Source organism: Apaloderma vittatum, unplaced genomic scaffold, assembly GCF_000703405.1.
Source record: "Apaloderma vittatum isolate BGI_N311 unplaced genomic scaffold, ASM70340v1 scaffold23270, whole genome shotgun sequence".
NCBI lineage: Eukaryota > Metazoa > Chordata > Aves > Trogoniformes > Trogonidae > Apaloderma > Apaloderma vittatum.
The window spans coordinates 4,628-15,343 of record NW_009695356.1 but is presented as its reverse complement, the minus strand read 5'-3'; the positions used below and the strand labels follow the sequence as shown (position 1 = coordinate 15,343).

Below are 10,716 nucleotides of genomic sequence, written 5' to 3'. Positions count from 1 at the left end.
CGGGCAGGGGGGGCCAGGGAAGGTGCTGCAGGGGGGTAATCGGGCACTCACGCAGACAGGCTTCAGGATGGGCGAGATCTTGCCGCTGGTTGCGAAAATAGTTCATTTTGCAGCGCTCACAGTTGTTGCCTTCAGTGTTGTGTTGGCATTCGTCGCAGACACCCCCGCTCACCCCTCCGCTGGCACGGAACAGCTCCGGGTCGAAGTGGCATGAAGCTGAGTGACCGTTGCAGTTGCACCCTAAAAAAAATCACAAACCCAACAAAACAGTCTGATTAGTGCTGCAACCCCGTAAACCCCTCTGGCAGCGGCACTAGAGGGTGCCCGAGTCCCCTGCGTGACACGGTGACATCGGCCATGGTGAGCAAAGCCCAGCAAATGTGTTGGCTGCCTTTTGCAGAGACACTCGTCTTAACCCCCAGCCCCACGAAGTGTCCCAGAAAAAGGTCTTGGAGCTCGCTCCTGGCTTGGTTGGATTTAAGAAAAAGCCTCGGGAAGAGGAGAGGGCACTCGCCGTACTCTGGCACTCGTGGGGGTCGTCATCCTCCGCGGGTGCCCACGGCCGGTCGTTGTAGAGCGCGGCGCAGCGGTCGCAGTTGGGACCAGCGGTGTTGTGCTGGCACTCGCAGTGCCCCTGGACCTGCTGCAGAGACAGTGTGTTACCCCTCCCGGGTGGTGGCTTCTCCGTTCAGAGCTCCTCCCTCACAGCCTCTGTTCCCTGCCCAGAGATGAAGCTCCAGCACCCAGACAGGGTCAGGCTGCTCCTCACTCGCAGCAACAGGGCGATTCCCACCACCTCCACCACCTGCCCAAGGACAACCCCACTCAAGGCCAAGGTCTCCCGAGGAGCATCCCCGAGCACATGCTCCACAGGTGGAGCTTGGTACCATAGAGCTCATCTTTAGGCTTCTTGCTCCACCTCGACGCTCACCGTGTTGTGTGGGTCTCCTGCAGGGGCGCAGCGGTCGGTGTGTCCATAGCAGAAGCAGCTCCCCAGCACCTGCATCTCCGTCACGGCATAGAAGGTGCTGGGCGAGTGGTAGCCCTGGCGTTCGATGTGGGGGAGCTCGGTGAAGTTGATCCGCAGGTTAGTGAATGGCCCCAGCTCTGTTGGGGACCAAGGAGAGGCGTGAGGGGGGCAGCAGGAAATTTGCACGGAGGGCTCAGAGCAGGAGACAGCGGCATTGGCATGAGAAACGGCAGCAAAGACCAAACGCTGCTGCTTCACACCTCAGAGGCACCAGGGCATCAGTCAAACATGCAGCTCGAGGCCTTGTTGGCCAAGGATCTGCCTCCCTGCAGGGTTTCCCCAGCTCAGCACTCTCCATCACATGTAGGAAGAACCAGGAGGTGCATGATCCCCCTCTCCCTTTCTCAGATACAAAAGAGGATGGTCACTTACTATCGATGGCCTGGCTGTAAGAGGTTGTGATGGTAGATGCCAGGTCTTGGATGCTGAATTTCACCTGTAAAGGAAAAAGAAAAAAAAAAAGGAAAGTTAAAAAGCATGAAACACAAGGTGTTTCCCCCTCATGCTCTAGGCAGCACATGCTCTGGACCTGCCTCTGCAGAACATCCCTTAACACAAGGGAAAGACTTCAGAGTTGCAGAGGATTTTGCAAGAAGACCAACATAACACCTGGCTTGTCACAAAGCAGCAAGGACTTTCCTCCCAAAGGAGCAGGAATCCTCTAGGACTCCCCCCGCAGTACTGGATGTCTTCAGGCCCCATCCCTTGCCAGGTGTAATATGTGCAGAAGACTTCCAGGCCACCACATGTTCTCGCAGAGTTGCACGAGCCACCTGCCCTGAACCCAGGGTCACAGCAGGGGGAAACACATGTGGGGGTCCCTGCCACAAAACCCCACAAATCCTACCTTGCCCCCTTGCAAGGCGTATCCCCCGTGCAGCGCCTGGCACCGAGCGTCCTGCCAGCTCTCAGGGGAGCCACGGGGGACATGCGGGAAGGCGGCGGCGCAGTCAGAGGCCAGGTACTGGTACACCTCCCAGGTCCTGCCGAAGTCGGTGGAGCGCTCGATCAGCATCGCAGCGGGCAGCGGCGACTGCGGAGCAGGGGAAGAGGCACATGTGTAACACCCTGACCAGCTGCAGACCCGGGGCCTGGGGATGCCTGTCCTCCTCCTCCTCCCCCCGGGACCAGGTCTTCACAGGCTGCTGGAGCACTCTCCTCCCCTGCAGGTTACCAACGACTTCTGGGTCTCCCCTATTCCCTCAGCCAGCCCCACTGCAACCACAAAGTACTCATCCACGCCAAGGACATTTTTTGGCAGACATCAGATGGGAACCCACCACTCTGCTCCGCTCCTTCCAAACACCCAGGGAAATAGCAATGAAAAAGAGGGGAAAAGGAGGGATGGGGGCCCTGGCATGCTTCCCATCAGGAGCCCAAGGGAGCTGCGTGCCGAGACGCCCGCTCTTGCGGTGACCCAATGAGGCCCATCACCATCATCGGTGACCTCCCCGCGAGCAGAGACGCTGCACACGAACCCTGAAGTGAAGCAGGATGCTGCCGAGCTGGAACGTCTGGTCCAAGTCCAGCTGCAGAGAGACGCGCTCGACACCTGTGGGCACAGAGAGACAGCTTCAGAGGAAAATAAACCACTTAGCTGCCTGAACCAAGTAATTCATTTCCTTCTCTATTTGTAATTAACTGAATAGCACGTGCCCCGTGGTACTCACCGTTCTGGGACTGCCACCAGCGCGCACGCCCAGCGGAGGAGAGCACGTTCTCCACACGGTGCCCATTGTGGGCGTGCGGCAGGCGCGAGTCACATCTGCAGCATTTCATGCTCCACTGAAAGAGAAAGGGCAGGGGGAAGTGACCATCCCATTTAAACTGCATTTCTTCACCTTAAAGGGTTGGATCAGATGATCCTTGATGACCTTTCCAACCTAGTATTCTGTGATTCTACGATTCTATGACTGTCCTGGCTTGGCCGAAGGGAAAGACCCCGGGGGTGAGGGACGCAAGTGCAGCGTGGTTCAGTAAAGCTGGTTTATCAGACACCTGGAGAACTGCAATCAGTAGGACTAACAACACACCAGACCCAAGCGGTCCCCTTCACACTCCGTTATAAAACACAGCTCATGGTTTTATGGTCTAAAATCTAAAACCAAAACGCTTCTGATTGAACCACACTTTTGGCAAACCACCAAAACTGCCTTTTTTATAAGCAACACCCCCCTCCCCCAGTTTTCCACAGTGACAATACTCAATAGAAAAATCCTTGCAGTTTTTTGGGACCAGTTTTCCTTTTCCACACAGCCGAGGGGGCTCTTTGGGTGAACAGAAAGGCCTTTCTCTCACATCCCAGCGCCCGGGGCGATGCTCGGCCCCCTGCACTCTCCCCCGGCAGCAGAGTGGGAGCAAACAGCTCAGCAGGGGAGAAGTCAGCGGGTGGGAAGTCGAGCAGCTCAAAGTTCAGCCCTTCCCTTGAGCAAGCAACTCAAGGAGCGGAGACAGATGTGGCACAGGGTACGTGGGGATGGGAGAAAACAGGTCCCCGAGGAGCAAACAAATCCCCACACTATGAGTAACCGGGCAATGCTGCGCGCAGCCACTAACGTGGGGCTGCCGGGTGCGTGTGGGACATGAGCAGGCTCAGAAAGGAAATGGCAGGAAAGAGACGGAGCAAGAGATGGGGAGCGAGGAAGGTCCAGGCACTGGCCAAGGGAAGAGGCAGGTGTGGGGTGGGCGAGGACCACGGAACGGTGCAGGGACACCCCGATGAGGTCAAGGTGGGGAAGAGGAGGTCCCAGCAGGATGTTCAAATAGCAGGTGATTTCTACAAAAAGGGACTTGGCATCATAAGAACTACCCTGCTGGGCTTTTTTCTTTGAATATCAAGAAAAATTATTGGAAAATTTTGCCCAGAATTACCTTTTCACTTGCTCTCACACAGAACCACACAAGGCACCGGCTGGCCTTGACCACAACTCACTAACTAGTGCCACATCAGGCGGGCACATAATGAGGAGAGATCCTCACTCCAAGCTGATCTGTTTCCATAACATTTTCCACAGTCTTTATGTTCTCCGTCTATAAATATCTGGGAACAGGAGTTGGCTAACTACAATATTTATAACAATATTGCAAAGTAAGCAAACAGAGAATTCAAAATATATAATCACGCAATTTCCCTGGCTCTACCAAATCCTCCTGGCTCTGCCAGTAAGAATAAGAAATCATATAATTGGGTCCAGCCAGAAGAACTCATTTCAGATAATGACTACGAGCAGCAAATTGTCAGGGAGCTAAAAGAATTATCCACAGAAATAATCTAGCGAACAATTACCAATAATGATTAAACCTCACAACAGTTCTAACTGTGATTAGCAAAGGGAGAAGGAAGGTTTTCTGCAAGGGGAAAGGTTAACCTCGGCTAAATTATTCATTAGGCATGATTCATGCCTGCTTATTAGACCATTCACGCAGCCAGAGACACTAGTGCCTTCTAGGAGCTACAATGTACTGCTGGCACCACACTTCAAATGCAGCGTTAAGTAAAAAAAATGAAGCTTGAACTGTGTGAGACAGGCCCTCCCCGGGCAGCCTGGGAGCTGTGCTCAGTGCAAAAAAATTATAGGTTTTTCTAGGTTTTAGGGGTTTTGTTTTCCTATTTCCTCCTCAGCTTTTTAATTAAGGCTAAAATTAACACCAGAAGCAAAACTCATTTCACATCCTTGGATCAAATTGTGAAACCCCTCTATTGCACAACAAGAGGATTTGCTATCGCTGACTGGGACTATGTGTCTCAAAGTTCCTCGGGACAGAGGGAATTACCAAAAATGACAACCCAGCGCCGGGCTGAGGGGAGATTTACCAAGAGCACACCCTTTCCCAGCTCGCCCTTTTTTCTTTTTTTTTTAGATCCCTTGGAGCTGGGCTTGCTGGGAACAGCCTGGGGCTGTGGGACTAGTGACAAATGGAGTGTGGAGGTCACAGTCCAAGCTGGGAGCCCGAGCCCCAGGCCAGCCCTGGCTCTCCAGCACGTCCCCCCCACCAGGCACTGACATCCCAGCCCCTGGGTTTCGGCAGCAAAAGAGCGTGGGTACGTGTCTGAGCAGGCAGAAAAGGCCCAGAGGGAGGTAAGAGAAGTTGTCGGTCCGCATGGGAATCACTAACAGCGCTCTCCGTGCCTCCAAGCTACACTTAAGAGTCACCCAAAGTACAGGTTATGGAGGTTCAGGGATTAAAGCCTTTGGAAAGATGGTTCGTGAGGTGGTTGTTTTGAGCGGGAAAGCTAGCATGTTGAGAACAAACAGATTCACGTGTTAGAAATAAATGGTGGAGTTGGAGAAAAAAAAAAATCCACATAGAAGAAGAACTATTTGAAGCTGATGGACTCAGACCAAAGTGTTTTAAGTAGCTCTAGCTGCCATTTTAATATGAGAGCCCCTGAAATCAAACCTCCTGGCACAAGTGCACAACCCAGAATAAACTCGAGTTATTCATCAGCAAAAATGGGAAGCTGCTTCTCTCCAGCCACGAAACGAAGACCTTTCATAGCTGTGGAGACCTTGGTAGTCCTGCATTTAACCCGGCGCCGTGTCAGCCAGAGGCACTGTGTCAGTCTTTTTTTCGCAGCCTGCCATACGGGAGCTCGCACAGTCTTGCACAATTAATATCGTATAGGGACAGCACTTACTGTTGCAAGTTTATTTAGGGACAATCTGGAAAGCAATGAGAATTTATATATATATATATATATACACAGAGATGGGTGGTTATCAAACAATAGGGTGGGCAGCAAGAATAAGTTAGCTTGGGAACAAATAGAGGGCTCTGACTTTCAGCTTGGTTTTAGCAGTGACACCCAAATTCAGAGAAGAAGGGGAAGAAGACACAAGCTGGACAAACACCCCAGGTCCGGGGTTTAAGGAAATGAAGCTCATTTCTCTTGCTTAAAAGCAAGCACGTGGGTGCCTGTTTTCCTCACCCTGTCTGTTCTCACATCATACCCCCTCAGCAAAATTTCATTTAAAATCTGCCAGGATGACAGTCTGCAAAACCCACACCTCACCCGTTTATTCCCACAACCCGCACGCATCGCCCGGGTCCTGTTGCCTCTGCAACTCGTCTGCAAGGGAGTGACATGATGTCTCCCAGCATATGTGTCGATCTGCAACCATGTGGCAAAGAAAGACACAGAGATGGGAAGAGGAGGAGGAAAAAATAATGGAAAACAGGCTGTTTCTTCTGCTCATTCACTGCAGGTAGGGACATATCCCTGCAGCAAAGAGCAGGGTGTGTCTGCATGCCAGAATAAGATGAAATAAGCACCAAGCAGCAACTTGTGGCTGCTGTATAACCTTCAGCAGCTCGGGAATACAAATTATTCGGTGCAAACCCCAGACGGGATGAAGTAACACCCAAAATCAGAAGCCCTGCTTTGAGCAGCAGGTTGGCCCTCCTGCAATCCCGTCCAACCACAGCGGTCTCATGATTTTGTGGACGTATTTTTCAGTGCAAAAATCTTGAGTTTGACTGAAGACACGCAAGGCAAACGAGCTGGGAGGCACAGTGGCTTTTCAGCATGCTCTCCCCTGTTCCAACACGCCTCAGGCCCGCCGAAGCAGCTGCAGGCAGCGTGTCTTGGCTCGGTACCCAGCTCCCTGACCGACTCATGCAGGTGGGCAAGCAGATGTAACCGTCAGACGGCAGCAATAAGGCAGACAGAAGCATTAGTCTTGCACATCCTCTCTTTCACAGGCATTGGCCTGTATTTTTGGAAGCAGCCAAAGACGACTCAGCGCTGAGACACCATGGCAAGAGATGCTACAGACCAAGGCCCGCCAGGCAGCTGCGACCGTCGGTCAGCTGGGGAAGGAACCCTCTGCCACGCCAGGAGCTCCCCTGCCAACAGGCTCACGCTCCCCTTCCACTGACTCATCTGGGGATCAGGCTTCTCCAGCACCACAAATCTCAGTTCTCACCTGGATGACCCCAGGCCAGCACGACACAGAGGGTGTCAGAGGTGACTTCCCACCCCTCATTCCTCATATCCACCAACTGCCCATGAAAGGCAGCTGAGAGAAAGCAGAAAGCCTTTACCCTTGACCTTAGGCAAAGAACATTTTCTCATCCAAATTCTCCTGGAGTCAGAGCATAAGGACCCTTGGCTGGGGCTTGGCAGCATGAGCTACTCCATACTCCTACCCAAGCATTACACTTGGCATTTAAGTCATTTAAATGATGAGTTAACGGGGCCTCGAGTCACACCTTGATCAACGAGACTCCTTCCACAAACAGCAGCACCTTTACAACTCCAAATGCAGACTCAATCACTTTCCCATTTTATTTTCAGTTTCCCTCTTGCTTTTACCCTACTGACTCGAATGGCCTCTTCCCAAGTGCAAAGCGATTTCCAAGCCAGACCATTGGCCTGCCTGGTTTCCACCCCCACATCGCTTTTCTAATCATCGCTGCCATCCCCTGTGCTATAAATGGCAACACTGAGTGTCCCTCCTGGATTTCACTAGACTGAGCCTACAGCCAAGAAATGGAGCAATCAGTAGAGCAAAGTATAAAGGTTAGAGGGATTTGGAGAGGGAGCAGAGGCTGAAATCGAGTGACCCACTGGGATTGCAAAAGAGGACCCTGGGGTCGGCAGCGGAGGCAGACAGCGCGCACCCGCCAGCCAGCATGGGGGCCGGCGACAGCAACCCCTCATCCCGTGCCCTCTGCTGAGACTGCAAAACCAACTCCAAATTTGTACCTATTTAGCAAGAAAACAAGAGCAAGACTCGTAACCAAAAAAAGACGAGTCGGTAAATTAAATGTGCTTACTTTTAATGGGATGGGAATTGGAAAATGGAGTCCAGGGGATTGATTTTTGCTTAAATTAGGAAGGAAAAAAAAATGAGGAAATGCTCAACGCATGGGGATTTCTCCTGTAAGGATAAGAGCTGGTGTACTCAAAACTCCCATCAGCCATCACAGCTGCAGAACAGGAATAAGTCTTGGAGGAATGTGCTCACAGTAACAATGCACCTCTCATTTCAGTCAAGGAAAGGATCACATATAAGGAAGCAGAGACCCCATTCCCAAAGACAGACTTAGAGGATCCGGCTTAACATATCAGCATTAATTGTTCCGTATGTCTTTTAACCCTGGTTAAGAATCACGAAAACTGAATAGTTTAGAGGTTCCAAAGCTAGAAGACACTGCTGCAGCCGTGCTCTCTGCCTTCCTCCACAGCACTGCCACGAGACCTCACGCACTATTTCTGCACAGACCAGTTTTTGAGGTGTATCACGGCCATCAGAGAGACGCCCATTCTCCACTTCAGAGATGACAAATGATGCACATGATCACAACTGAAGGCCCTTCAGAGTCATCTCTCAAGGTCAGGCAAAGCAATAACTACCCCGCTCCAGCTTAATTGAGGTTTTGCAGACATTCGCTTTCTGCAGCATGAGCCCCTCTTCAAGTAAAAGTCACTGCCAAAAGTCAATGTAAAGTGAAGATTTCAGAGGTATGTTTATATACAATTTCCCTCAAGAATAAACAGGACTTGGGAAGAAAAAAAAAAATTAAGACAGAGCAGAAATAGTTGCTTGCTTTTTTCCTGTCCATGGGGCACAGCGCCCGCAAGCAGCAGCAGGAGTTTGCTGGGGAAGCGAGTGAACAGCCCTGCTCCCTGGGAGCAGCAAAACGGCTCCCAAAAAACTGACTGGGAGCCTGAAAGGAGGAAATGCCTGACGGCAGCTGTCAGCCTGGAAAACAACCTGACAAAGGAGGGGTGCTGCGGCCAGCCCAGCATCCAGGAGGACGTGATCCTCACACCCACCAGCGCCAGGGAGCTCCTGGGTTTCACACCAGCCATCCCCCAGCCCACAGAGGAGCAAAAGCCTCCCCAGCCCAGCGAGAACAGCACCAGCCCAGCGACAAACCCACACGCTGCCACATCTTGGCCTTTGACTTGAAGAGGAATTTAAACCCCGGGGAAGCTAACTCACTCAGGCTGGATTTCACTGCAGAAAACACTGCCTCGCAGGAGGCTGCCTTTTCCTTTCCTCTCCAGCACCTCTTCCAAGACCTTTTTTTGCCTGTCCTGCACAGAACCCGCTCCCTTTCGAGTTCCTTCTGTGGCAGTTACGAGGTTAACTTTGCCAGAGAGACTTTAGGAAATGCTCACAACAGGAACATTCCCCCCCACAGCGTATTGAGCTCAGTACTCCAGCAGAACTATCCCTAAACTTGCACTCTGATTTGGTGGCAGCTTTGGAGCGTGGGGATCTGCAGCTGGCCAGAATGTTTTCCTCCTCAGCACCTCCCCTGCCCCCACACAACCAGCACAACAGAAAACTGTTGTTCGGTTCAGAAGCTTTTCCAAGTCTTTGTGAGAGACCTGAAACATCCCCATTTCCTACAAGTGAAATATGAGTTTAGTTTATAACTAAAAAGTCTGGGGATAGGAAGTCTTGGCATATTTTGGATGCAAAAGCTTCTGTTTTGCCTCTGGTGCTTCACACTAGAGCTTTGCTCCCTTTTCCCTGCCACCATGTTCATGTTCAGCTCCTCTTCTCGACCCCAGGTACAGCAGAGAAGGGCTTGAGGGGACACCACGGGTGGTGCAACGGCCCATAAACACCTGAAACAGGTTAAAGGCATCCCTACAAAAGCGTAGGAAGCGTATGACAGATAAAGGCAGCAGCATCCCCACGTGAGGCGTGGGAGGGGAACGTACCTCTCCGTGGGGCGTGCAGTAGGTCTCGGGCTTGGTGAGGCCGCAGGTGGAGGAGGCTCTCAGCTCGCGGGCTCGTCCCAGGAGCAGGTCTCCGGTGGGGGGGTAGCAGGCTCCCCGGGAGCAGGCTCGCTGCGCGCCCATTGCTCCTCGCCTACCGGCTGCAAGGCGGCTGCAACGGCAGAAACGGGGCTTGGGCTTGTGTCGGGGTGGCACACAGGCATCAGCCAGCACAACAAGAGGAAAAATGCACTTTTAAAGCGCTTTGTACTAACAGCTGGTTTCACAGCTCTTGCTTGCCATGCCCCCCACACTTGGGCCGCAGGGATGCTCAGTTCCCTGCCCATCCCAGTGGCCAGCCCTGTGCCGTGTCCCCTCTCTGGTCAGCCCTACAGCCACTTGCTCGGGACAGAGAGCAGCCTTTCGCCAAACACCAGCACTATTATCCAACGTCGGCCTCCCAGCCGACGATACTGCTACTAACACAAAGCTTATATTAGCAGCATTTCTCTTTAGTCAGCTTCCCCTGTATCCTTTTAAGAACAGTGAACAGCGTGCCTTACCCAGGAGAACAAATAACGTCCAGAGCCAAGGCTGGCAGCAAGACTTCACACCGCCCAGGACACGCCTAGGGAAGAATTTGCAGCATTAGAGAAAAGGAGCAGAAAATGCCCGCCTAAAGCTCAGTCCGAGTCCTCCACCTTCATTCTCAGTTTATAGGGAGATAATTTTAATTGATTTGCAATAGAATAATATGAGTGAAAAACCAAGAATAACCAAGAGGAAAGTCAGATGCTCAGGTTGTGTTCGTTTTTGAAGTGCAAAGAATCCCAGCTTTTCACCTAACTCATGAAGCACACACAAGATTCACCCGATGCGCACGAGAGATCGTCCTCTTCCTCAGTGCTATCTTTAGGATCTTTATGTTACTGCTGAGGTGAACCACAGGTACCAGCACAGCACCTCGCTCTCAGCAGAGCTGTAATTTCTCACTGGAGAAGCTGCA

General features: G+C 52.1%; 1 protein-coding gene across 1 annotated transcript in view; it reads right to left on the bottom strand.

Moving 5' to 3' along the window:
- Positions 1-10,716, bottom strand: part of LAMB3 (laminin, beta 3) — a gene marked incomplete at its 3' end in the record, with an annotated part of 13,463 nt that overhangs the window by 2,346 nt on the left and 401 nt on the right. The window contains exons 2-10 of the mRNA XM_009871126.1: positions 10,262-10,338; positions 9,714-9,856; positions 2,701-2,815; positions 2,509-2,582; positions 1,878-2,063; positions 1,403-1,466; positions 932-1,107; positions 520-640; positions 6-240 (exon numbers count right to left, since the gene is read on the bottom strand). Of these exons, the coding sequence (XP_009869428.1) occupies positions 6-240; positions 520-640; positions 932-1,107; positions 1,403-1,466; positions 1,878-2,063; positions 2,509-2,582; positions 2,701-2,815; positions 9,714-9,856; positions 10,262-10,338 (1,191 nt within the window). The remainder of the gene's footprint in view (positions 1-5; positions 241-519; positions 641-931; positions 1,108-1,402; positions 1,467-1,877; positions 2,064-2,508; positions 2,583-2,700; positions 2,816-9,713; positions 9,857-10,261; positions 10,339-10,716) is intronic.